Source organism: Sarcophilus harrisii, chromosome 1 (genome assembly GCF_902635505.1).
Source record: "Sarcophilus harrisii chromosome 1, mSarHar1.11, whole genome shotgun sequence".
Lineage (NCBI taxonomy): Eukaryota > Metazoa > Chordata > Mammalia > Dasyuromorphia > Dasyuridae > Sarcophilus > Sarcophilus harrisii.
In genome coordinates this window covers 708,879,877-708,907,262 of record NC_045426.1, presented here as the reverse complement: position 1 = coordinate 708,907,262, position 27,386 = coordinate 708,879,877, and the positions used below count along the sequence as shown (strand labels likewise).

Here is a 27,386-nt window from a genome sequence, read left to right as displayed (position 1 = left end):
CACAAGAGAGTTTGGCCCAGAAAGAAAGAACACTAAGAAATCATTTGGTGACCAAATGATTGATGTGGGAGGATGGGCAAAGGACTGACAAACTTAGCTCAGAAATCAGTCAGGCTCCCGCCCAGCCCGACTCCCAAATGAGCTCTGCATTTACCGGCAGGTGCACCCACAGACCTGCTCTGGAGAAAGGAGCAGGCCCCCCGGTGCCAGGGACTCCCCCCATGCCCCTCATTGTGCACTCCCTGCCCTTTATTGTAGGTCAGCATGTCTTTGCCACTCATTTCTAAATTTCAAGTGAAGCCCTGTCCTTTTCACAAAAGATCAGGGAGCCAGGCAGGAGGGGGTGATTCCGGCAGAGGGAGGGGGCTCCAGGGAGCCCGGCCCCGGCTAACAAAGCCTGAGCTACTTCGGATCTGCCGGACTCCCAGCACTCAGCGCCCGGCCTGGGAGAGAAAGCAGCATCGGAGACGGGAAGCGACGAGCCCAAATCATCCGGTCCGTGGATGACAGAGCCCGGATTCAAACCCAAATTTTCTGATCCAGTTTGTTCTTTCCACTAAGCACCTGTCTTAGAGGCAAAGATGCAGAAGATATGGAGCCCGTACTGGGGAAGGAAGGAAGGAATGGACGGAGGGAGGGAGGGAGGGAGGAACTGACTACAAGGCTCTCTAGGGCCCTTTATAGTTCTTAACCCAGGATTCTAAGTCCCTTCACCTCTCTGACTCAGTTTCCTCCCCTGTCATCTAAAGGGGCCAGACTAGATGATCAAATGAGGTAATATTTCTAAAGAGCACTTACCCAGTACCTGGCGCACAATAGGTATTATGAAAATGCTTATTCCTGGCACATAGTAGGTTCTATATAAATGTCTGTTCCAGGCACATAGTTACTGCTACATATCTATTCCTTTTAAGACTCCTTCCAGCTCTAATTTTCCATGAACCTCTTTGATTATCCCATAATACCCCAAATGTGATCGTAACACCGGCAAACCCAGTTCCAAAGGCAGAGTCATGGCATGTGAGAAGAGGGCATTTTCTCCTAACAATGGCCAGGGTCACGGGGGAGAGTCTCCGACTCTGGGAGAGAGAGACCTTCCATGACTTCATGATAATGCTTCTCTCTACCTGGAGTTCTCTGCTCATCCATGTCTTCATCCAGGGTTCCCCAAATGAGATAACTGTAAAGTGCTTAGCACAGAGCCTGGCACATGGCAAGAACTCCACAAGTGCTTATTCCCTTCTCCTTCCAACCCCCAGACAGTTCCATGAGAAACCGGGGCTGGCCCTACAGAAGTATATTTGCTCAAGGACCCCCTGATAGGGTTGGATTCAAACTCAGGACCTCCTCCAAAGCTAAAGCTCTTCCCATCTCTGCCCTCTAAGACCAGGCAGAAGTCTAATCCCTTTCTTTACTTCTATTTCTTGGTCTTTCTCAAGGTTACATATCTTATATATTACCACAAGTCCCCCCCCCCCCCCCCCCAAAAAAAAGCAGGAAAAGATAGGGAAATTATATTCAAAATAATTAGAAAATGTATCAAAAACTCGAGTCTATCTACCCAGACACAAATGGAAACTATATGAATATGATGATAAAAGCTTTACAAAAATACAGATCTAAATAGAGATATGCTCATTGTTCATGGATAGGCCCTGCCAATTAAATAAAAATAACAATACTACCGAAGTTAATTTACTTATTCAGTGCCATACCAACCCCCCACTTGACTGTCCTATTAAACACTTCTTTTTCTCATTTTCCACAGTTCTTCATCCTCTTCCTCATCCCTTTAGGCAAATGTTCTTCACACTCCCTACCCTGTTCTCTTCTCTCTCTCTACTCTCTCACTTGGAAATCTTATTTCACAGTTCAAACAATTACTGACAGCCCACAGATTTCTGAGCTTCAGACCCCCAATTCCAACCATCCAGGACATCTCCACCTGAAAGTTTTTGGAGCACCTGAAATCCCACACATACCAAATAAAGATTATATCTTCTTCACTTCCCTGTGAGAGCAGCACCAAACACTTTCATTAAAGGAGAAGTTAGGGAATCTCTTAATTACCCTATAGGACTGGCCTATGACTCTATAATTCACCCAATAACTTAAGATTTGAAACTTTGGCATCTGACTCTTTCCTTTCTCTCATTTTCTGTCATTTAGCTCCTATCGACTCTATCCCTCCAATCTCTCAAACATTTGAAGGTATATATATATATTTCGATCAATATCTGTAGTTTTTACATCACTGTCATATCATCATCATTTTTAAATGAATATCCTTTCTCCTTTGCCTACCCAGTGAGGCATCCCATGGGACAGAAAATTCAAAAAGAACAAGGGGATGGGGCAGATGGGTGGCGCAGTGGATAGAGCACCAGCCCTGAAGTCAGGAAGACCTGAGTTCAAATCTGACCTCAGACACTTAACACTTCCTGCCTGTGTGTCCCTGGACAAGTCACTTAACCCCAATTGCCTCAAGAAAAAAAAGAGAAAGAGAGAGAAGGGGAAAAACAGTTAAGCAAAACTAATCAACATATCAATGCAGCTTCTACACCCACAGTCCCCCATCTCTGCAAAGCAGAGGGGTAACCCAGTGTGTTATCTGCTTTAGGGGCAAGTTTAACCCTTATCATCAGAAGGCATTTGGTTTCATTGGGGGTTGTTGAGTTTGGGTAGTTTTTTTTCATTTTTCTCTTTCTACATGTATCACACTTCTTGTGTGTATTGTCTTATTTTGTTCTATAAGGGTTCATAGGCTCTATAAGGTTTTTCACATTTTTCTGAATTCTTCATATTTACCATTTAGTAGATTCCAAAAATAATCCATTTCTACCCTTTCCTTTCTGCTCTGCTGCCACTTCCTTGCCACAAGCTCCTTCCCCTCCAGGAATTATTGCTAAAACCTCCTAACCTGGCTTCCAACCTCTATTTTCTACTTGTCTACCCTTGACTAATTCTGGTAGTGAACTTTCCTTGTGCCTAGATCGAATGGCCACTCTCCGGCTCAAGTTGCCTACTCTGGTCTGACATACAAGGTCTTCCAGAATCTTAATCAATAAACATTAAGTGCCTCCTATGTACAAGGCGCTGTACTAAGTGCTGGAAGGAGGGGGCGGGGAAAGGGGGAAAGAGAGAGAAGGAAGAAGAAGAAGAAGAAAGAAAGAAAGAGAGAGAAAAGAAAGAGAGGGAGGAGAGACAGAGACAGAGACAGAGACAGAGACAGAGACAGAGGGAGGAGAGGGAGGAGGAGGGAGAGAAAGAGGGAGGGACAGAGAGACAAAGGCAGAGAGATGTTGTTTCCTTGCATTTTGTTTTCTTTCTCATTTTTTTCCTTTTTGATCTGATTTTTTTGTGCAGCAAGAGAATTGTGGAAATATATATAACACGTGGTTAACATATATTGGATTTCTTGCCATCTAGGGGAAGGGGTGGGGGAAGGGAGGACAAAAATTTGGAACACAAGGTTTTGCAAGGGCGAATGTTGAAAATTATCCATGCATGTGTTTTAAAAATAAAAAGCTTTACTAAAAAAAATAATAATAATAATGGTCCAAGATATTACAAAGGATCTAAGATGGAAATCATTATCCACCTTCAGAGAAAGAACTGATAAAAGTCTGAGTACAAATTGAAGGATACTTTTTTAAAAATCCTTTCATCTCGTTTTATTTTGTTTGCATTTTCTTTTGCAACATGGCTAACATGGCACTGTTTTGCATGACTTCATATGTATAATTGAAATCAAATTGACTTCTCAAGAATGGGGGAAGGGCAGGAGGGAGGGAGAGAATTCAAAGCTCAATTTAAAAAAAATGATTGTTTACAAGGTTTTACATGTGATTGGTAAATGTTTAATGAAATATAGATAGATAGATACATAGATATTTGCTGAGGCAATTGGGGTTAAGTGACTTGCCCATGGTCACACAGCTAGGATTAATGAAATAATTTTTTAAATGAAAAAAAAAAAAGAAAGCCTTCCCTGATCGCAGACCACAGCAATCATTTCCTTTTCATTAATATTTTAACATCCTAAGAAAATGCCATCCACATTCAGAGAACGACTGTGAATTGAAGCATACTATTTTCACTTTTTTTTTCTGTTTTTTTCTTTCTCGTGGTTTTCCCCTTTTGTTCTTATTTTTCTTGTTCAACATGACTCATACAGAATATGTTAAAAATGAATATACACATATAACCTTTATCAGAGTGATTTTAAGTGTGGAGAGAGAGGAGGTAAGGAAGGGAGAAATAAATTTGGAACTCACTCTTTCAAAAATGAATGTTGATAACCATCTTTACATGTAATTGGAAAAATAATATACTACTAAAGTAAAACCTTTTAAAAATACTAAATTTAAAAAAAAAAATTACACTTTCCTAATTTGGATTTTGGAGTTTTGGAGCTTTGAAATCATCTGGCTCAATCTGCTCTCATTCAAAAGGTCAAGATCATACAAATAATAAGATCCAGGGATGATCCCAAGCCCTCCAGATTCCTAAATCAGGACTCTTCACACTCCTTATGGACTTATCACATAAATAAGGGGAAACTTTAACGTATATTGTCCATTTTCTGAGTCAACTCCTTATACTGGCCCACTGATGGAGAATGCCATCTCCTGGGAGAGGGCTGATAGAGTCAATCGGTAAAAAAAATTAGATGTAATCTAAGAGATAGTCAATGGGATAATTTTATTTGACCGTGCATTTTCTTACAATGGTGTGTTTACTTGTTTTTCTTGGAGTGAAGGCAAGAAGAAATGCTTAATCATTAGACTATGAACTCTTGGAGAACAAACGCAGATGTTGTGTTTTTGCTTTGTTGTTGTTTTTGGGGGGGAGGTTGTTTTTGTATTCCCAGTACATAGTAGGCACTTAATAAATACTAGTTGATCACTGAAAAAATTAATTTAAAAAAATGTCTATCAGTGTGTAAGGCTGATTCCTATTTGTTGGGCCTCTGAATTATTTCTATGAAAAGTCCATGTTGGATTTTTCTCCCCCAATCAGATCATCAAATTCTTAGGGGCAGGAATTATCTTTCCTTTTGGATTCCAACAGCTAACAGAGCCCATGAAAAAAATCAGAGATTTATGAGGTTCTTCTGGTCCACCTTCTCCATGGTATTTAAAGACCTCCGGAAGGTTCTCTACTATCCTATTATTCATTCCCATAATTGGAAAGTTCCCCCCAAACATCTGAAAAGTCCTTCTGGAATCTGCCAAAGGTCCTTGGCTTCCTCCTGGAAGTCGTTAAAAGCTCGGAACCCTTCTTCCCCTCTCTGGGCAGAACTTTTCCCTTCAGCCCATTCCTCGGGTGTCCCCCAAAGCCCTCCCCATCGTGAATCCCTAATCCTTGTCTGACAGACCTGGCTTCCCGAATCCCAACCTACAACGTGCCCAGGACTGGACACAGACTCCAGATGGGATGACTCAGACGATCCACTTGACTAGCGCCGGCTGAATCAAATACACACCAGCTTATATAAGGGAAGCTATATTTGAAACGCCCAACTCGTGTGTACCTACCTCCCTGGTTGAATTTGAGGTGGGAGTGGGTTCTGAGTGTTTTTTAAATAGAGACAGCAGGATGCAGTGGAAACGTCGAAATTCTGGCCCTGCCACTTGCCAGCAGCTTGAGCGAGAGAGTGCATCTCAGCCTGTTTTCCCAACTGAAAATACCCCAAACAGCTGCCCTCTAAGGTCCCCTCCTGCTCTAAGTCTGGGAGGCAGAACATATGTGTGTGTGCAGCTCTGCCAGTCTTAAAGGACTATATATGAGGTATTATTATCTCATGACTTGACTGTTATTCCCTCTCTATACCTCATCCCATAAAGATAAACAGGAAACCTTGAACTCAAGTGTGAAAAATATAAAAAAATCACCAATCACATAAATGAAGGATGAAGGTGAATGAAAAATAAAACAAAAAAAAAATCCTGAATTTTCATGGATCTGCAGGTGCAATTTATGCCATGTGTGTGATGGGATTGAAAGTGGCACAAGGGAAAATGTATTGGAATCAGAGGTTCTGGGTTCAAGTGATGGTTCTGCCCCTTCCTGCCTGTGACCCTGGGCAAGCCACAACTCCTGGGCCTGTTTCCACATCTACAAAATGACAGGGATGTCGGGCAGTTCTAAATCCATCACCCCAAAGTCAATTTGGTTTTCAGTCCGTATTAATAGTCGTATTCCGAGGAGGTAACAACCGTCATGCAATCTTAGGGTTTGAAGGTGTCTCGTCCAATCCATTCCTGCCAAGAATTCCCATTGTTGTTCAGCCATTCCGGTTGCGTCCAGCTCCCCATGGCCCCATTTGGGGTTTTCTTGGCAGAGACCCGGGAGTGCTTGGCCCTTTCCTCCTCTAGCTCATTTTGCAGATGAGAAAACTGAGGCAAACGGGGCAGTGGCTACCCGGGTGTCTGAGGCCGGTTGGAATTCCAGGCTTCCTGCTCTATCCAGCACCGGGCTGCCCCAGAATTGCAATAGCCCACAAGTGGTGGCCCAGGGAAAGGGGTTCTGCTAACACCCCGCTACACTTCTGGACACTACTCTGGAACATTCCCTTCTATGGAGCCTTAATGGGTTCCCTTCCCCCACTGTTCCTGTCACTAGGCTCATCCCTCCTTGAATTACCGTTAATAGTCTCTAATCTCCTTCCAACCTGCTCTTTGGGCCATAGCTTCAATTGATCTTCATGTGGCAAGCCCTCTCACGTCCCCTTTGACCGTTACCTAGGTGTTCCCTCAAAAGGCAGGACCCAGAACCGGGCCCAAAATGTGCGTCCTGACTAGAGCAGAACTCCCACCATCTTGGCTCTGGACCGGAGACCCCCACCCCCACTCCCAACGTGGCTGCGTTAGCTTTCTTGACAACTGTGTTGTCTTGTTGGACTTGTGTTGAGGTCAAAGTTCAGGGACATCCAATGCCTTTTGCAAACTGCCAATCACACCTCCCCCACCTCCTATTGGTAACCTCTACACCTGTTCTTATGTAACTGCATCTTAATTCTGGGTCTAGGTCTTCCTGAATCAGTATCCAAGTCGTTTTTCGCTGTCCTCCTCAGCCGAGTCATCCCTAGATCTGTCAGCCATGCTTTTACCTAAATCACCGATTTAAAAAGCGCGGACCAGACATCCCGCGGGCACTCCGGCAAGGACCGTCCTCTAGGCCGACATGAGGCCATTTTTGTCTAGGGAACAATCCGGGGGGGCCCTTGTCCCGAGCAACATTCAGTTCTGAGCTGAAGGGACCATTGCCTTAATTATTTGGAAGAAGCATTAATAAGCCGGTCTTTGGTTAGCCATAAATGAAGGGCACTACTTGGCACTCAGATTTATGGGCAAATTTCCCTATTCTCAACATTCAAATGCACTCACTGAGCATTGGTGTCTATGGGCAGAATGTCATCAGTATGAGGGGGTGGGATGGATAATCAATAGGCAGACCCCATGCTCACTGTTAAGACAGTCATGAAAACCTGGGGCAGAAATGGCCAACCCTAACTCCAAAAGACTCACTTATGCTGAGGGGAGGTGGGGGGTGGGTGGGGGGGGGGAAGAGATAGGATGGTCAATACGGAATTTGCTTTTCCCTGACTGCATTAGTAGTAAGGCATTTTCTCTTTCTCAATGGAGGGCAAAGTGGATTTCCATTGTGGGATGAACTTGTGGGAGAACAGGGAAGAGCCCCACACAAGAGGCAGGTGAGAGTGAGGTGCCATGAACACCCCTGGAGGGAACAAGATCAGAGATGCCTTTGAGTAGGAGCAGGACTGTGGCAGCTCATTTCCTTTCGGCTTCAGAAACCATCCACGTGGGAATTCCTTCTGACACAGCTTACGATCTCCGACTTGGGGGAGCCCATCTCGTGCGGGACCTGGGCTGGAAGGGTCCATTATCCTGGACTGGTCACTTAAGCTCCAGCCATTCTTCATCTACAAAACGGCTACCTCACCAACAACCGCATCGCTGTTGCTACGAGGCACCAATGACATGTAAAATGTTCTGTAAACTTTAATGAACTATTTCAGGTGCCATAGTCATGATCAGATGGGTCTGATTGGACTGCTAGGGACGAAGAATTGATCACCCCATCTATTGTGGTGGGTGACGTAACACTGCGGCTGACGTAACACTAAATCATAAAAGATAGTTTGTAGAGATAGACAAGCATAGTTCTATGCTTATTAAAAACTTACGAGCTTGATAATTTAGTAAGTTTATTAAAGCTTAAAGCTGGAGTAAGACTTTTGGGATACCTGTGTCAGCTCCCCTCCTCCCGAGGAATGAGGAAATAGTACTAACCCCAGTGAAGAGAAAGCTCCGTCGCCTATCTAGGATCAGCTGTCAACACTGTAGTGGAGTTGTCAGGGTTCCAACACTTGAGATTAAACATGAACCTCCGCCTTCCGTAAAGGTGAAGGCAGCATCTGTGTAACCTCAGAGACCTCAGAGCCGTTACAGTCAGCAGCCAGAGGGCGTGTGCGATTAAATCAGTGTTGCCTATGGGGATGTGGCAGACACAATGACTGTGTGTCAAGTGATGGGAGATGATGGAGAAGGCAGTTTGGTGCCACAGAGATGGTGGAGGCCAGAAAGGGGAGGGGGGCACGGTGCAGAAGGACCGGGGACTGGGGGGTTGGTGGAGACCACCACACTGGAAGTCAGCAGCCTTGCCTCTAGTGCAGGTAGACCTTGAACAAGTCCTTTTGCCAAGCCTGATCTCAGTTTTCTCTTTTGCAAAAGCTTGGGTTTGCTCTCTAAAGGCCGTGGCTATTCTAAATCTCCTCATCCTGCATTCATTTGTTCATTCATTCATTCATTCACCAATCCAGCCTTCCTTTCATTCATCTTTCCTGCCATCCATCCATCCATCCATCCACCCATCCTTCTTCCTTCCTGCCATCCATTCCTCCCCCCACTCTCCCTCCCTCCTTTCCTCTCTTCCTTCCTTCCATCCCTGTCTCTTCCCCTGGCTTCCTCAGGTTTTAGGACCTGCTGGGTCCTAAGTCCCTATGCAAAGGGAGCCAATCTTGGGCCAGGGATCGCTTCAGTACCGCACACTCAAGAGGACAGGAGGGAGAGCCGGTGCTTTTGCAGATTTTAAAGGCTGGCAAAGCCCCATTTATCCCCGTGAAGTAGATGCTGCTGCTATTACCTTCTAAGTTTCATTTTCCGCCCAGCTTAACAGCTAATGAGGGTCAGGGGCAGGATCTGAATGCGAGTCCGAGTCCTTACTATCCCCCCCCACCCCCGTCTGGACCTGGCCCAACCTGCCCTGCCATGGGGTGGGGGAAGCAGACACACCGGAGGGGGGCTGGAAAGAAGCAGTCAAGACCACACATGTAGCGATAATATCCCCAAAGCAGCATTTATTTTATCCACTGAATTCCAAAACATTGATTTTAGAAGTCTGGTGTTTCACAATCATCCACCTTGATCGACATGGGCTGACACATGGCACTCGCTGTCAGAATACACAGGGACAACGGCCAAAGAGTTACCAAAAAAAATATATAATAATAATAATAATAAATCCATGATTCTTGAACAATCGCAACCAAAAACAAAAGTTACAAGTATCAAAACTTTTAGAGGCATTGCATTGAAAACAAGGTTTGTGCACATAATTTAAAGAGGCGAAAACAAGGCATTACTGAAACCTCACGTTTGCGACAGTTCATCGTAAGCTGATGGAGGGTCGGCTCGTCTCTTGGCGCATCAGCTTCCTGTACCTGTTTCCCGTTGGCGGAGAGACAGTGGTGGGGGGAGGGGGCAACGTAATCCGCATGCAGGTGACAGACTGCTCAACAAAACACTATTAGCTCGGCTGAAATGGGACACACCGTGGAGATCGGCGCAGACTCGTTCTCCTTCCGTTCTCTTCCTTGCTTGCCTCCCTTGGCCGGGATTCCCAGCTCGGCAGGCACACGTCCGTTCGAGAGCCCGAAGGGAGAGGCCCCGCAGGCTCCGACCATCCATCCATCCAGCAATGCCCGTGAAGCCTTGTCTGGGGCTGCTTCCGGATTCGTGGGAGGGCGGCAGCTTGGAGTCGCTGTGCGGACAATACAGATAGGTTTAGCACTAGATACCGAGGGACCGTGGCGGGCAGGGGAGGTGTCGGTGACAACGATGGGGACGGCTTGGGGCGGGGCGGGGGCCGTGGGTCGCGGGGCGCGCTCAGTTGTTGCCTTCCCCGGCCTCCTCGTCCTGTTGGTCGCTCGTCCAGAGGGTGAGGTTGTCCCGCAGCAGCTGCATGATGAGCGTGGAGTCCTTATAGGAATCCTCGTTGAGGGTGTCCAGCTCGGCGATGGCGTCGTCGAAGGCCTGCTTGGCCAGGAGGCAGGCCTGCTCGGGGGCGTTCTGGATCTCGTAGTAGAAGACGGAGAAGTTGAGGGCCAGCCCCAGCCGGATGGGGTGGGTGGGCTGCATGTGCTCCTTGCTGATCTCGAAGGCCTCCTTGTAGGCAGCCTCGGAGGACTCCACCACGCAGCTCTTCTTCTCGCCGGCGGCCACCTCGGCCAGGTAGCGGTAGTAGTCGCCCTTCATCTTCAGGTAGAAGACCTTGCTCTCGTACTGGAAGTCGTTGCAGTTCTTGATGAGGAACTTGTCCAGCAGGGCCAGCACGTCGTTGCAGACCGTCTCCAGCTCCTTCTCGATCTTCTCGCGGTAGGCCTTCACCTTCTCCAGCTTCTTCTCGTTGCCGTCGGCCATCGTCTTCTGCTCGATGCTGCTGATGACGCGCCAGGAGGAACGCCGGGCCCCGACCACATTCTTGTAGGCCACAGAGAGCAGGTTCCGGTCCTCGTTGGACAGTGGCTCGTTGAGCTCAGTCACCTGCAAAAACCCACAAAGAGCCATGTTAGCTGAGCCCGCTGTGGGAAAGCTCGGGTCCAAAATCGGCCTTCATGGGCCTGGCGCGGGAGGGGGACCGAGGGACCGAGCCGGGCCTTCCCTCGGCCGCCTGCCAATGCACCCAAGTGCCTTCAGCAGAGGAGGTCCGGGACGACCCAGGCAGGCTACAGCCCGTCTCACATATCACACCCGTCAGGCTAAACGGAGATGTGAAATAGCACCCGACCACTTAATGTCAAACACCCCCACGAGGGACAGCAGGTGGCCCAGAAGCCCCCGCTCCCTCTGGGCATGCAGACCGAGCCTGGCAGGGCCAAGGAAGCCCGTTCCTCGTCTGCCACAGGGAAGGCCGTCACTGTTGGCAAGCCCCACGGCCGAGCCCAGGCCCCCTCTGGAGCTTGCTCGGAAGGGTGGAGGCGACTCCATCAACTCTGCTTGGGAGGCAACCTGCTGCCGACCCCACACCAGCAGCAGTCCCCATAGTAAGGCTTGAGAAGAGAAAGGAAGAAAGGGTTCAACGCAGGAGGCCGACCCAGGCTGGGAGGGCAGAACCAGTAAGAAAGGAGAAAACTGAAATGTGAATGAAGCGTGGGTTCCAAGCGGCACAGCTAGATCCAGAGTCCCCCCCACTTTAGTTAAGGAGAAAAAAATCTGCACAAGTCCAGGATGAAGGTGCCTTCCTAGGAAGCAATTCACAGAAAAAGATCTGGGGGCTTTAGTGGACTGCAAGCTCAATGACTTAAATGGTGTGACTTGGACCCCAAGAAGCTAATAGAATTTAAGATGCCCCAGGGCATTGACTGGATAGAGTCCCTCTCCCCAACAATCAAACTAAATGTGGATGGGAAGCCAGGGCTCAGAGCAACACAAACATCTTGGAAAAGCAGCTCTGAGGGCAGCAGCCAACCAATCCCACGTCCAGGATCTCCCCAGGAAAGGGTAAGAAGAGGACCTCCTGCCCCCCACCACATACACACACACAGCTTCAGCTGTTAGCTTTAAACCCTCAGAAAATTCTTCAGCCACTGACACGTCCAACAATTACCTGGAGAACGCCTGGCTAAGCCCAGGCCTCTGGCGCAGGAGCCACCTGAAATGGGGCCGGGCCTGCCGGGGTGAGGAAAAGCAGCTCAGGCTGAGCTTCCTCCACACAAAGAAGGGGGAGCGGCCACGGGCAGGTCACAGGCAGGTCCGGAGGCAGCCACCCACAAAATCATCTATTCTGGGCCTTTTTGCTTGTTCATCCTTTCGGTTCTACCTTGTTCAAGGCTGGAGATTTGAGCTAAGATTTGTTCACCTTCAAACCCATCACCTTCCATGGACAGGGGGTGTAACAATCTGAAATAAACACTCATCCCCACATTTCTAAGAAAAAAAGTTCTTTGTCTAAATGTCCTCTTCCCCCTCCATCTTCCTCTGTGTTTTTTAAAAAATCTGTCAGGTATTTCTACTCACGGTGAATCACAATAGCTTAATTGCAGCCCAAGATCCTTAGCTCATGTGCGAGGAACCTACTGCCCAATGCTCAACATGGCAAACCCCGGCTCTTCAGCCTCCCTCCATCGTCCATGCTGACCTCCCAGGTTGCTGCCGCCACCGGCACACTCCACTAAAAAGGTTTCTCCTCTATCCTACACATCCCAGGACACCCGATTCCAAGCTCTCTCTGAGCCACAGTCTGCAGCCCCCATCCTGGGACCCCAGGAGCTGGGGTTGGGCATATGGCTCTCTGGGAGCCCGGCCTCCAGGCCCCCACCCAGGGTCTCCCCACATCATCTGTGGAGGATTCTCCCCTCAACATCCCTGCCCTCCATCTTGGTCCCCTTCCCACCATGAGGAAGTCATTCCTTCCCAAGGTCTATTCCACTCTTGAACAGCTCTAATTGTTACCTAATAGTAATTATTCTCTAATTATAATTCATTATCTAATAGTAATTAGTTACTCCAAACAGGAACCTGCCTTCTCTAACTTTTTATCACTGCTGGCTGCTGGCATTTACATGCCAGAGGGGGCAAACAGCGGTCTTTAATTCACCATTTCCATCATGTCCCTCCCCAACAGCTACCAGATCCACAGCAAACTCCTCAACATCAAAGATCAAGGTCATCCACCTGCTCACCTGTCCCCCTGCGCTCCCTCTCCCCAACTCGCCTTCTTTTCTGATCTACATTTCCTCATTATTGGCCTTTTCTAAGGCTTCTTGGGGACAGGGAAATCCCCGTTGCCACCCAGCCTGCGTCCTCACAGGAAACAGCCCCAGCTGCAGTAGAACCAGCACCTGGACTCAAAGGGTTTACCTCCTGAGCAAATCATTTCTCCTGCCTGTGCCTCAGTGTCCCCATCTGTAAAATGAAGATGCCTCCAAGGCCCTTCCGGTTCTAAAATCTGTCCCACCCCCCACCAGCCTCCTCCCCCCAATCAGGTAAGAGGCAGTTCTTGAGCTGAGCCTTAAAGGAAGCTGGAGGCGCTAAGATGAATAGGGGTGTTCCTTACTGAGCCCCAACCTCTCTCCCCGTAACTCTGACCCCTGAGCCTGAGGGGCCTTCAGGAGCCCCGGACCAGGTGCCTCCTCCTCCTCCTGTCCCAGATGCCCTCTGCAGCCACAAGAAATCTGCTCTTCTTTACACAGAGCAACCCTTAAGACTTTAAAGCACTTTTACCTACAACTTTACTTTTCTATCTCCTTCACTTCCCCAAGTATCCAGCCCCTCCCATCCTCAGCAGCTTATCCTTGGTAACAAAAAATAAAGTTCGGGCAACTTTTCTAGTGTCTTCTCCTTGCACAAGCTCTGGGGCCTGCGCCTCGAAGCTGAAGCTGTGACTGGAGGTGGAGGGAGAGGGTTAGGGTCAGCATCTGCACGTGGGGGCCACCTACTTGGTTCCCCATCTCCAGAGCTCGGGCCTCCCTGGAGCCCAGTGGGGGAGGGGCCCACTCTGAGCCAAAGGCCAGGGCCCCCAGCAGCTTGCTTAGAACACCGCCCAAGGGCTTAACAGCTCCCCTGCCAGCTGTGGGAGGTGCCTCTTTTTAACCCTGCCCCCCGTGGCATCGGGCAGCTCCCCGTTTTACTTCTATGAGTGGAGCCAGTGGGACACGTGCAGCTGCTGACCCGGCGCGTCCCCATTTCCTAACCCCATTTTCTTCCCTGGGCTGACGAGCTCCATCTCCAACCCAGGATTCTAAGCTTCCGGATCCCTTTTCAGTCTGCCAAGCCCTTTCAAACAACGCCCAGAACTCGTCGGCTGGGATCTAGGGGAAGCTGCTTTTTAAAGAACTACCTTATGGGTCTTTTTTTACTCAAGTTTTGTTAACAGGTCTGCCAGCAGACAAATTTCCATAGTGAAGAACGAGCCCCAGCCTCCCTTTCTGGTACCTGCTGTTCAGTGACGTTGTCACCTGTTCAGATATCACAAACCCACTTTTTAAGCCAGGAATCCAAGGACCCTTGAATAAGGCCGGCGGAAATGGCAGCTCTGAGAAAGCAGCCCCAGGCTTTCTTCCCAAGGTCTCTGTTCACTGCCAGAGTCCATGGCAGCCCAAGGCCTTGGTTTCTGCCTCCCAAGCTACACTAGATCCTGGGGCCAGATGGGGCTACTACTCACCTCTCCATCAGTCACCCTCTCCTCGTGGAGACCCTCCTCTCCGCAAGTTCTCCTGGCACTGCCTCAGTGTCCCCTGCTGGGTCCCCCAGAGCTCTGTTCTCTGGACAACCTCAATCTCCTCAGGAACAAGCCCTAACCTCTCCCCATCCACTGCCTCCAGACCCCGTCACTCACCCAAAGTGTCCCAAGGGAAAGCGCCCATGGGCTGTTCCCAGTCCTAGTCCCCCTTGCTTCCTGCCATCTGTGAGGACTCTGATCACCCCCCTCTCCCCCACCATTTCATTTGGTCACATCAGCCTCTGTGAGATAATTAGTCTCCATGCTGATGATGCTCAGATTCACTTAACCTGCCCTAACTTCTCGGTTGCCTGTCATGAAGCTGATCGTTTTCTGGACATCCCAGACTGAAAGAATGGTCCATAGTCCCCTTCAATTCTCTCCTCCTCAGCATCCCCCTTCTAAATTCCCCGTCACTGTTGGGGGGAAGACCACACCCCGCCCCCCAGCCTCAGTTCCTCCCTGACAGAGGCCCACGAGCTGAGTCTTGCCTCTCCCCAGCCAGGGAAGACCCTTGGCACCTGCGCTCCTGCCATGCCTGCCTCCCTTCACTTCCCATTCCGTACACTCGGCCACCAAGCGATTGTCGGCTCCTATTCCCATCAGGATCTCTCCAAGCCCTGCGTGGCCTGGCTCCCCACTTACTTTTCCAGTCTTTTCACACCTCACTCCTACTCCTGAAATCTAACCCACCCTGGCTTCCTTGCCCACTCCCATGCCCCACCTGTGCCTTTTTATCCTCCGGGACGGAGCCCTCCCCCTCACCTGGTTCCCGGCTTCAGTTCCCATCGCACGGGCACCTGTCCTGTCTGACCCATTTCTGAAGAGGACTCTTTCCGCAGCTACAAGACAACCTTTGCCCAGAGACCTCCAGAGAAGGGCGAACTCTACCTGGAAAGGCAGCCCTCCCCACTGCGGCCAGCTCCCGTGGTTAGGAAATGTCTTACACTGAACCCGGCTTCCCTCCAGTTCTGCCCTCTGGGGCCAAATGAACCCTCCTCCCTGCACCATGACAGCTTCTCAAGGATCCACGGGCCACAGGCCGTCCTCACTGCCCGTCTGAAACAGTAAAGGAGACATTGATTATTATTGCCTTTAAAAACTGCCCCCAGCGGAAGGGAAAGCCAGAAAGAGGCAGTCGAGCTCCCCCGCCGTCTCTAGACATGTTTGTCCAGGGGCCCTCAGTTTCCTCCCCCGAGAAATAAGGCTGGGCCAGGTTTTAGAAGCTCCTTCCTCGTTCTGTTCTGGGTCACTGCCCCTCCAGCCACCGTTCTGGGACTCCAGTCACTCTGTGCTCTGTGCTCTGCATTCTGATACAAGGTTCGTTAAGGGAGGACACACACGGCTATTGGCTAATAAGGTGTGGGCTTTGTCCCAATTCAGTTCCACAAACACTGATTTATCATCTACACGCGGAGGGAGTGACCGAGCGATAGGCTACAGGTCTCCCGGCCCTCGCGGGCTCGGCCCAGGGGGACAAGACGTGACCATCCACCCCCAGAACTACCAGAACCTTAGCAGGATCTTCCTTATCAGGCCGCCCGTCCCTGCTCCCACCACAAGGGTGGCCTCCTCTTCAAAAGAAAAGTCAGTAACTTGGGAAGTACAGATGTTTACAGAACTGGGAGCCTGCCAGTAAGACTGAAGCACAGCCCCACTGGTGCTAGGAAAGCTGGAGGCTAGACCGGGAAGTCGCCAACTGGCTCCCCTTGAACACCACCCTGAAGAAGGGGGCCCCTGGCCCAGGCTTCACCCCAGCTTCAGATAGTCCTTCTAAACTGGCCATGAAAGAACAACGGGCCCGCGACCCAGCCTCGGACAATTACAAGGACAGCCAAGGGAGCCTGCAGCCCCGCCGTCCTCGGGCCCTTGTGGGCCCGGACCCCGTGCGTCAGGAAGAACTAAAACTGCTCACATGAAGGATTCGTATATTTTTTAGAAAATGTCCTTCACTGCAATCCTCCCGTCTTCGGCACAAGGCTGTCACAAAAAGGCCAGGGCGGTCTGGTGGATCCAGAACTAGGCCAAAAACAATTAGGAAACTACATTGTGGCTCCCTCCCCCCGCCACCCGGCCCCGATAACTGGGCCACCTGGGGCAATTCCAGTCCCTCCCGAGAAGGGGATGGCTGCCTCCGACGGCCCCCAGCATCCTCTGGCTCCGTTCTGGGCGGGGGCGGGGCTGAGAGTGTGTCGTGTGTCACTCTCTACCATGTGTCAGGTGCTGGGCTTGCGGGGGACCTTGTATCAGAATGCAGAGGGGGGGGGGGGGGGGGGGGGGGGTCACAACTCGCCCGTTAGGTGACACTGAGCCAGTCCTTGCCCACAGGAAGAATAACCTTGCTCTAGGTCAGAGGAAACAGACCCCCAGAAAGGCGGACCTGTGGGGCTCAGGGAGCCGCTGCGGACTCAGTGGCCGCACTGCCCAGCCAGTGAGGGGAACCCCAGGGGGACCAGGATATTGCCCCATCTACACTCAGGGCCGCCAAAGCCCCTACAACCCCCTACAACTGAGTTTTCCTACAGGACCAAAGGAAGCTCCAGCAGTGGGGCCCTGGGGCCCTCCGAGGGGGGAGGCAGCAGCTCTCCAGCTCCCTGGTCTCACCACCACCCTCCACAATGCCCGACAAAGAGCTTTCGTGGCAAAACGTTGTCTTGGAAGTGAAATGTCTTGTCATGAACTACTTTAGAGCTCACGAAGTCCCTGCAAGGGTCTCAGAGACCCCTAGAGCACACATGGAGAACTTCAGGTAGAATAAGGGGAGCCGGGGCGCGCCATTGGGGTCAGCAGACCCAGGTTTGAATCTCATCTCTGCTACTTAGTACTTGGGGTGACCTTGGTGGATGCTGCGAGGACCCACCCCAAGTATTTGATTCATGAGTTCAAACCTTCATCAAGCCTGGACTAGATAGAAATAAGCAACCACCGGGCTCCAGAAGCCTCCCGAACCTGGCAACGGATCTCTTACTTCTGTGACCTGGATCTCGGGGAGTGGCGAGAAGAAGGATAATGCAGGGGACAGAAAAACAATGGATAACAAAAATCTTAAGTTTTAAATTTTAAAGATTAAAAAGATTTTTTCAAAGCGAGGGCCTAAAGCGGCCTGCGATCCCTTCCAGCTCCCAGTCCTGTGGGATCAGAAGCGTCCAACAGCCCAATTTCCCATCACCTCCAGACAGCTTTTACCAACAGCAAACTGGAGACACCAAAGGAAACCAGGAAGAATATTTAGAAAATGAAGGCCTTGTGTGCACACCTAGTTAAAGGTAATCACTTTAGATAAGAGACAAAAGCCAGTAGAAGGGAGGCCAGATTAGGCTCCCTGGGTCTTAGTAACTGATTAAAACACTAGCAGGAAAACACTTCCAAATTCTCTAAGAATTTTTTGATTTGAACATATTCTTGCAAGCCATTTCTCTCCTCCTTCAACCCAGAGCTCCCGGCCCTAAATCTGATGGACCTGAAACAGGGATTGAAATTCAGACACCAGGGGCATGACTCAAACAGATCCTCCAAGAAGCTGCCCACTAAGGCGGGAGTCAGGAAGACCTGGGTTCAAACCTTGCCTCAGATACTTACTCAAGCTTAACTGGAGTTAAATGCCTCAGTTTCCTCATCTGCATAAATGAGAAAATATTGCAGAATGTTGTGCAAACCTTAAAAGGGCCATATGAAGCTAGTTAAAATTAGTATAAATCAAGAGACAAAGGGGAAAAAGTCAGTGGTGAGCATTATAAAGGGGAGCTAGTTTCTTCAGGCAGAATGAAGGGATTCCTACAACGGAGGGAGCTAGCTATCAGCTGACTCAAGTGAAAAAGAGCCCAGAGTCTGAGAGGAGCAAGGCCCGCGGTGCCATCGCTATGGCCAGGCAGGCCACTTGGTGAGGACATCGCACTTTCTTACCAGTTTTTAACTCGGGAAGGGGGGTGGGGGAGGGAAGAATCAGCCCAGATTTCCTCCTAAGATAGCCAACAAAGCCGTGATTATATTCCTCCTCAGTACTGGCAGCAGGAAGCAGGCTCCTTGGTAGCTTTTCACCTAGAATGTTTCAGGCACATGGCCCCAGACCTTGAGCTGGCTTGGAAAGTCCTCACTGTGCCTTCGCGTGTACCTCCATGGTCCCAAGGGGCCTCCTGCCCCCGCCCCTTATACTGCTCGCTTCATCTGCCTTTCACATGATCTGTCCCCGTACAGCCACAGCTGAGCCCACTGGGGTCTCTTCCTCTCCTGTCCCTTCTTCCCCAAGTCACTTCCCATTTCGCAGTTTTAAGACCTCAAGAGATTTGAGATCCTTCGGCCTTCACAAGCAGCCTGATGATCACCGGCCGGATCAATTCTAACTGGGTTTTATAATTTCGTATAGAGCTATGTCTATTTCTCAATTTTAATTTAAAATGAGCCATTTGGGGCAGTGAGGCCCCGGGAAGAAATTAACTCCATTAGCATTTTCCATCTCCAGTAATTAACTTGATTAGGGCCTGCTCCTTGCTCCTTAAATATTTAAAATCTTCTCCAACTGCCCAGTTTTATCAGAATGACTAGTCACAAGTGCAGCCCCTACTTTAGAAGTGGGGCAGATGGGAGAAGCTATTTGCATTTTACTGCTGAGGGAACTGAGGTTCCAAGAGATTAATTTCTTATCCCGAGTTACCACTTGAACCCTGTCTCCAGCAAGATTCTTGCCTCTTTTAACTGTCAGAGTCAACCACACTCTCCCATCCCCACCCCTTGCATCCAGGGTCAGAGAAAGCCCCTGCGATCACAGCTTTGGGGCTGCAAAGGACCTCAAAGGTCAACCCCCCCTCATTCTGCAGAGGAGAAAGCCGGGACAAAATGCTCCGCCCATGGCCCCAAAGACTGGAACCCAAGGCCTCTGATACCCTTCCCTGTGTGTGGGAGAGAAAGCTCAGGGCTGCCCCTTCTCTGGACCCAAAGGAACATTTCCTGCTCCTGCTACCATGGGAGGGAAGGAGAAGCCCGTTTTACTGAATGATCTGGACGCCGAAGCCTCCAACACACCCTGGGCTACTTCCTAATTTAACCAGAGCATCCCTCGGGCCCAACCTCATTCCTCTGGTCAGTAGTGACTCCCACTGAGAAACAAGAAATCGCATTAGAAAATGAGGCCGCAGATCTGAGGCGGGCCTCCACATCAGCTGTTCCCCGCCCACCCCCTCCATGAGGCAGCAAATTCGGTTTTGTCAGGCTCTCCAGGAGCCCATTTAGGGCTTCATTCCAAAAGCACTTGGGGGGAGAAGGGGTCAGCCATTTCCTTCTCCAGCTCATTTAACAGAAAAGGAAACTAAGACAAACAAGGCAAAGTGACTTGCCCAGGGTCACACAGCTAAGTATCTGAGATGACCTAGCTATCCTTATCGTACTGAATTTTACAGATAAGGGAATACGGTCTACACTCCCCCAAGTCCTATAGAACAATAACCACCACCAATCCTCCCCTCCCACCCACCCCTGGCCCAATTAATTTGACCAGGAAAAAACTTAACTTAGAATTTAGAATATGGAAAAATAGGGCTCCTTCCTCCCAGCAATCAATCACTGAGGAGGAAGACTATTCCCAGGGCAGGGACAGGACCATTAGTCTGCAACAAGCTCCAGCCGAGCCTCCTCCCAAACTGCTGAGAATAGAACTGCCTCTTGCGGGAAGTCAGGGCTGGAGAGGCCGTTCTGTTGGCCTCCCAAAGCACACCGTTCCAGAGCCCTCCCGCTGACAATGCTGTCACCATTCAATCAGTGATCTTCCAAAAGTCAAAGTGTGTGTGTGTGTGTGGGGAAGAAAGGTGGTATTTTTTGGAGCCAGCAAGGGCCCTGGGTTCCAATGAACCTGAAAATAACCTCTGACCTCTCTGGACCTCAGGGTGGTCACCGGTAAACAAAAGGTCCCGGCCAAGCCCACTTAAGTCTCAATTTGGGCCCAGGCTGTCTCAGAGTGGATATAAATAGTAATTGTCACTCTTCTGGCCAGAAACCTGGGGGTCTTCCCCTCTCAGGCCGATTCCTTTTTTATTTCTATTTACTTTGAGTAAGAAAAAAGTCATTCTTTGACTTTTGACTTAGCCAGCCTTAAATCCCAGAATGGGTGGTGCCCCAGTCAAACCTCTTAAAGACCTTAGCTTTAAAAACCTGAGGTTTTACTGCCTTGACTGAGTGAAAAGAGAACCACCAAGCACCCATGTGTGCCAAGGCCTCCCGATGCTCCCTTTGTGGGGATCATCTGAGAGCTATTTTTGAAAACCCTAGGGATGAAGGAAGCCATTGATAATTTTTCTTTTCATGTTGTGCCCAAGAGACTTACACGAACTGATGCTAAGTGAAGTCAGTAGAACCAGGGGAACGTTGTACACAGTGACGAGATTATATGAGGGACGGGGTTCTGTTCAACAGCAAGGTGACTTAGGCCAGTTCCAAAGGTCTTGTGATGGAGACGGCCATCTGCACCCAGAGGCCTGTGGGCACTGAATGTGGACCACAGCCACAATCACCTTTTGTTATCGTCGTTTGCTTAGTTTTCTCATTTCCCCCCTTTTTGATCTGCTTTTTCTTGTACAGCATGATCACTGTGGAAATTTGTACAGAACTGCACATGTTTAACATGTACTGGATGTCTAGGGGTGGGAAGAGGACAGGGAGAAAAAAATACATCATGTTCTAAGATGTGACTAATTAGCAGTTTTCTGACGCGAGTTTTACTGACTAGTCATTTTCCTATAATTGCTATACTGCACATGGGATAACTACAGCGTACCATTTATCATCCTCTCTGAAGGTCCGCGGTACGTTGTGCTCACGGATACGATTCAGTGGCTCCTACGGTTATTTGACCGTTGGGATGATGATGCTCTTTCACAGAAATCGGAAGGCATCGATGATTACTGGTTGAGGAAGGCCCTTCCTGACTATGCTGATGGCACCATATGGGTTTGTCTCTTACCAAGGGATAATGTGGCAGGGCTTAACCCAGGAGTCCGTGAGCTTGGGTTCTTGCTCAACATTCTGATAACTGTTTTATTATAATTATAATTCATTTACTTAATTAAAAAAGAAAAGCCCCCGGCCTCCCACCGCATTGAGCCCCTCTGGTCATCTGGCCACTAGACCCAGAGGGCTCGGGAGGAGAGAGCGGGGCTGGTGAATCTGCACAGCCTCCTGCCCTCCCTCCCTCCCTCCCAGGCACTTCACCGACGGTTCTGACATGGCCTCCCTGATGTGGGGCGTCTGAGAATGAAGGACAAACAGTGACAATGGTCTGCACTGGGGACCCCACCTTCTCCTGCCCCCTCAGAGTCACAAAATGGCAAGAGCCAGGAGCTCAGTGTGCATCTAGCCCCGCCCCACCCCCTCCAATCCATTTACAGATAAGGGAACCGGGGAAGGGCAGGGACCTGCTTTTGGTCCCAGGCCAAATTCATCCCCAGCAGAGCAAGCCTGGAACTCCCAGCCTGTCCCTCTGCCCCCGCCAGGTCAAGCTTCACGGCCTGAATCCACCCTGAATCAGGCTTGGGGGGACCAAGGATTCTGATGGGAAGCCAGGAGCCCCAGAAGCCGGACCGAGGGAGGTCCCTGGCTGCGCTGGGGCGTTTCCCCCGTGAGGCATCAAGGGAAAGTGATGAAGGCCCAGCCCCGGATTCAGAGAGCCGCCACCCCAGAGCTGGGAGCGGTGGCAGCCGGCGTCCCCAGAGCGAGAGCTGTCCAACAATGGAGCGGCTGCTGCCTCCACTCAGAGCAGCTACTGCCCAGCAAGGGGGGCCTGGCAGCCAGAGAGACAAAGCGGTCCTGCCCCCTGGTGCTTGCAAAGGGACGGCATCCTGACAATTCAGTACAGATCATGAGGGAAGGGGCTTCTGGGGGAGGGAGATGGTGAGAGCCAGAAATGAGAAGGCGGCTCCGGGGTGCAGGGGGGGCCGGCGGGGGCGTCTCTTGTGGTGGGGGAGGACGCAGGCAGGAAAGCCGGCAAGAACTGAACAAGGAGCAAGAAGCCAAGGGCGGGGGCCGGGGCGGCAGATGGGGAGCAGCTCGTGCTGTGGATGCAGGGCAGGTGGGAGTCGGGCGGGAGCCCTAAAAGGGAGTGTCCCCGTCAGCCGCAATTCTGGGCCCCGGGCAGGCCGGCCCATGGGGGGCGCTCTGGGGGCCACGCCAAGGACACGGGTCCGAGCCCAGAGTTGGGGGCAGGTGCTGAGCAGAGGATGGGCCCCGGGAAGGGCCCGGGGGGCTGAGGCAGGGCCTGGCTGCGCCTCTGCACCCTGGCACACAGGGGGTGCTGTGAATGACCCAGTCTCCTCCATCTCCAGGGACACAATCTTAGAGGAGCTGCCTCCCTGCCAGGAGGGGGAACTGGGCTGGGGGGGGGCGCTCCGGGGCAGCCCCCCCTTCTCTGGGGCCCTGACAGCACCCGGCAGGGCAAGGAGCCGAAAAGCTTCAAAGCCTTTGCGGGTCTCGGGCGGGGGGTCTGGGAATCCCCGGGGCCACGGACGGAGCACGGCCCGGCTTCTGCAGGGAACACACAGGGGCTCCCTTTGGGCTCCCTGGGCAAGCCCAGCTCCGCTACCGGGTGGGCCCGCCCGCCCCACGGGGCGACCCCGGCCCAGCCACAGGCCCCGGCAGGGGGGGCCCAAGGTCGCCCAGCAGGGGGCGGCAGGAGCAGCCCTGGGGGGGAGGGGGGGTCCGGCCGCCCGGCCCCAGGAGAACCACCCGAAGGCTGGGCGTGGCCCGAGTGAGTGACACATCACATCACCCTCGGAGGCCACAGCGCCCCCTCCCCAGACCCCCAAGGTGGGCAGGGAGAAGCCAGGGAGACCCGCCCAAATCCCAAGGGGGGGAGGGGGGGAGGGGCGGGTCCAGAAGCCCAGGATCCCCGTCTGGGGCAGGCGAAGTCTGGGCGGGGCTCAGGGTCTGCACAAGGAGAGACCCTGAGGAGGGGGAGGCCCCCAAGGGCTGAGGAGATGGTGGGGACGAATTTCGGCCCAAGGGGCCCCAAGGGCGCCAGAGGGAGGCTGGGGGAGGGGGTCTCGGGACAGGAAATGGCTCAGGGGGGGCGGGGGCTGCGGGAGGGGGATGGGCGGAAAGGGGGCGGCAGGCAGGAAATGACCGCCGACCTCCCGAGGGACAAGGACAGCCGGAGGGGGCGCTGCCGGAGGGGCCGGCGGGGGATGGGCCGCGAGGGCGCGGGGCGGGGGGCGGGCAGGGCCCCGGCGGCGCGCGCGCTTCCCTCCCTCCCTCCCTCCCTGGCGGGCTCCTGCCGGGGAAAGCGGGGCGCGCCCCCGCGCTCGCCGCCGCGCACGCGCGCTCAGTCACCGCCTTCATGGCGGAGGCCATGTCGTCGTAGCGCTCCGCCTGCTCGGCCAGCCGCGCGCGCTGCAGCAGCTGCTCCCGGTCGCCCATGGCGCCGCCGCTCCCGCCGCCGCCTGCTCGGGCCGCTCCCGCTCCCGCTCCCGCCGCCGCGCGGCTCCGGTCAGGCCCGCGCCGGGCTGGGCTCGCGCGGCCACGTGCGCCCGCACCTGGGGCGGCTGCGGCTCCTGCCGGGCTGGGGCCGCGGCCCGACGGGGACGGAGCGGGCGAGGCCGAGGCGAGGGAGCGCGGGGAGGAGGAGAGGGAGGCTCGCGCCGCCGCCGCCGCCGCTGCTCTGACGGGCTCGCGCTGCTGCCGCCGCCGAGACCCAGGCTGAGGCTGCCGCTGCCGGCGGGAGGGGCGGGGGAGGAGCAGGAGGCGGCTCCGGGGGGGGGCACGGGCGGGGGGCGGCGGGAGCGCCCTGTGCGCCTGCGCACCGCGGCCGCCCGGCCCGCCACCGCCGGGCCCCGCCCACGGCGGGGGGGGAGGGCGGCCGGCCCCGCCCAGAAGGGCTATTTCAAGGTGACGTCACCCGCTATAAATAGCCCTTCCGAGCCCTCCGTTTCCCCGCCCGGCTGGAGCCGGCCCCGACGCATGCGCCCTGCCCGTGGTGCAGTTTGGTGCTGCAAAGGTGGAGGTGGGAGCCTGGAGGGGCGGGGACTGCGGAGCGAGAGGGCTTGGCGCTGAGCGGGAGCCGCCCAGCTCTGGGTAACCTTGGCCAGAGCCCTGCCCCCCACCCCGAGGCCTCGGTTATTCTCCCCGGCAGGAGAGGAGCGTGGGCAAGGGGCTCCGCGACATTGCGGCGTTTGCTTATACAGAGGAACGTGGATGCGGGGCCTCCGGAGATACTGGGGGGGAGGGGTCCGGGGGCCGCCCAGGGGACCCCGGGCACAGAAACGGGAAAAGTCCCTCCTGACATTCTCTGTTCTAAAGTGCCCTGTTCTAGGCCCCCCCCAGCCCTGACACCCCCTGTTCTAAGGCCCCTCCCAGCTCTGACACCCCCTGTTCTAGGCCCCCCCAACTCTGACACCCCCTGTTCTAAGGCCCCTCCCCCAGCCCTGACTTTCCCTGTTCTAAGGCCCTCCCAGCCCCTGACACCCCCTGTTCTAGGCCCCCCCCCAGCCCTGACACCCCCTGTTCTAGGCCCTCCGCCTGAATCCGTTTGGGGTTTTGCCTGTGACATTCAAAGACCCAATTTCCCACAGGAAACCCGGTGACTCCCGGCCGGGTGATCCTTCCCCCAAGAGCCCACTCCACCCCCAACTGCTGGAGGTTCCATGGAGGAAGCGAGGGGGGCCTTGGGATCTTCTCCTGGAGTGACTACCTGGCCCAGACAAGGAAATAAAGGAGGGCGCTCTCTGAAACCCCCCTGGAGCAGGGGCCTGCTGTGGTGGACAGAGCCCTGGGAGTCAGCAGGAGAGCTGGGCCCTGCTTCCCACCTGCTCCCACCCCCCCAACCTGCAGGTTACTTAATCTCCAGCCGCCTCAGCTTTCTATCTGTAAAATCGGTATAACAGTCTCCGACTCCCCCAGCTGTGAGGATTAAATGAGGCAGGTCGGCAGGTGCTCTTCAAATGGCCAAGCTGTGGAGAGGCAGGACTCGGAGCCCGACTTCCCGAGGCTGGGCTCCCTTTCAGCCATTCCCCCCACTCTGAAACCACCGACAGTCAGCAGGCAGTGAAACACCCCTTATGTGCCAGGCGCTGTGCCCAGGGTTGGAGACGGCCCCGTCCTCGAGGCAAACGGCCGCAGCCGGCATAACTGGGAGATGGCCCTCTGGGGTGGGAGGCTGTGGGGAGGGAAGCTGGAGTCTTAGCTGGGAGCACAGAGACCAAGATGAGCAGGCGAAGTGACTGGCCCCTGAGGAGGAGCACTGCCAGGACGTCCCCCAATCACCCAGCTCTCCCAGCCAGAGGATTTTCTCCTCAAGGCCATAGGGAGCCCCTGAAGTTTATTGAGTAGGGGAGTGCCATGGCCAGGACCGCACGTTTTAGTGGCTCGATGGAGGCTGGGCTGCAGTGGGCAAAACTTGGGACCCAGAGCCCCCAGCAGCTGTTGTGCCTCAGTTCCCTCTTAATGTCCTGACCCAGTTTCCTAATTGTCCTATGCAGTTACTGTGCCTCAAGTTATAACCATTCCCTCTTAATGTTTGATGGGATAAAGGTCTTTGTCCATTTTGGGCATCATGAGGACATCAGGAGCCTCTCCTGGACCTCCCATTATGTCATCCTAGGTGCCCCGCTTTAGGTCATCCCCATCCAGGCACCTCCCCCATTGCTCTTGTCACCCTATCAAAGAGTCTTGTATCCCCTACTCCGGGCTGGGCTCTTGGAGACCATAGTCTGGGCCAGCCCCCGGCCCAACCATGGATCCATTTGGTCCCAGTAAATCCTATTAATAAATGATTACGCTCCATCTCTGTCTGGCTCAGTCTCTCCGGCCTTACACAGCCGCGCCCCATGGGCTGACGAGCACCGGGACCTGAGTGGGGGCCGGGTCAGAGAAGATGCCGCCGGCCATGGGCAACGTTGCCCCAGCGACAGGGGCTCCGAGCCCATCCCTGTTGCCCAGAGGCAGCGGGTGCCCAGAAGAAGGGGGGAGTTATGGGCTCCCCACTGGGCATTCCCGCTCTGCTCTGTCCTTCAAGGACATCTCCCCAGCACTGGGTACAGAGCTGATCTTGGCGCTGACACTCTGCCCCCCCCCCCCCCCCCCCCCCCCGCTTCCCTCTCCCCTCCCACTTTTGTTAATCCATACAAAGCATTTATTAAGTGCCTACTGTATGAAATGGGAGGCAGAGACAAAAATGAAACCATCCTGGCCTTATATTCTGTTGGGGGAATTAGCAGGAGGGGACCTTCTGTACCCCAAAATAAACACCAAGAGCTTGAAAGGGGGTACGGGGGTGGGGTTCGAGCCTAAGATGGAGCTTGAGCGGAGTCTTGGGATCATGGAGGAAAAGGAACCTAGAAGTGCTTAAATCTGACGTCCACATTTTACAGATGAGGGAACTGAGGCCCAGAGCTCTCAAGTCCGTTGCTATGACTGTCTGAGGAAGGATTCGTACCCAGGGCTTCCTCCCTCTGAAGCCATCACACATCCTTCCTCTTGAGGGAATTGAAAAGGACTCCAGGAGGCCGGGGCTGGGGGAGAGGAGAGGGAAGGGAGCCCCATGTGTGAGAGAGCCCGAGGGGTTGGATCTCATGGGGCTCCACGGGTAAGTTAAGGCTGAGCGTGCTTGCATCTGCTTCTCGGGGGAATGGGGAGCCCCTGAGTTATTGATTAGGGATTGTCACGGTCAGACCGGGGGCTTCAGAGAATCACCTTGGCGGTCATTGGAGATGGGAGAGGCCTGACCCGGGAGGCCAAGGCCCAGCTCCCCACTGACTGTCCTGTGACCCCGTACCTCAGTTTCCCCTTTGTCAGGATGACCTGCCCCTATCCCATCTTCCCTACTTTGGGGGCCTCATTTGGACAAACTGGACAGTTTGAGGCTTGGTTGTCTGTCACGAACAAGG

General features: G+C 52.9%; 1 protein-coding gene across 1 annotated transcript; it reads right to left on the bottom strand.

Moving 5' to 3' along the window:
• Positions 1-9,363: 9,363 nt before the first annotated feature.
• Positions 9,364-24,135, bottom strand: YWHAH (tyrosine 3-monooxygenase/tryptophan 5-monooxygenase activation protein eta). Its single transcript, XM_031948954.1, has 2 exons — positions 23,836-24,135; positions 9,364-10,850 (listed from the first exon to the last, which is right to left on the bottom strand). The coding sequence occupies exons 1-2, from the start codon at positions 23,920-23,922 to the stop codon at positions 10,194-10,196; spliced, it is 744 nt and encodes a 247-aa protein (XP_031804814.1). The 5' UTR covers positions 23,923-24,135; the 3' UTR covers positions 9,364-10,193.
• Positions 24,136-27,386: the final 3,251 nt, after the last annotated feature.

Excerpts from the sequence above, each read along its gene's own strand:
- YWHAH (XM_031948954.1), bottom strand. The coding sequence starts at position 23,922 with ATGGGCGACCGGGAGCAGCTGCTGCAGCGCGCGCGGCTGGCCGAGCAG. Across the intron at positions 10,851-23,835 it reads TGGCCTCCGCCATGAAGGCG|GTGACTGAGCTCAACGAGCC; the intron begins GTGACTGAGCGC and ends GGGTTTTTGCAG.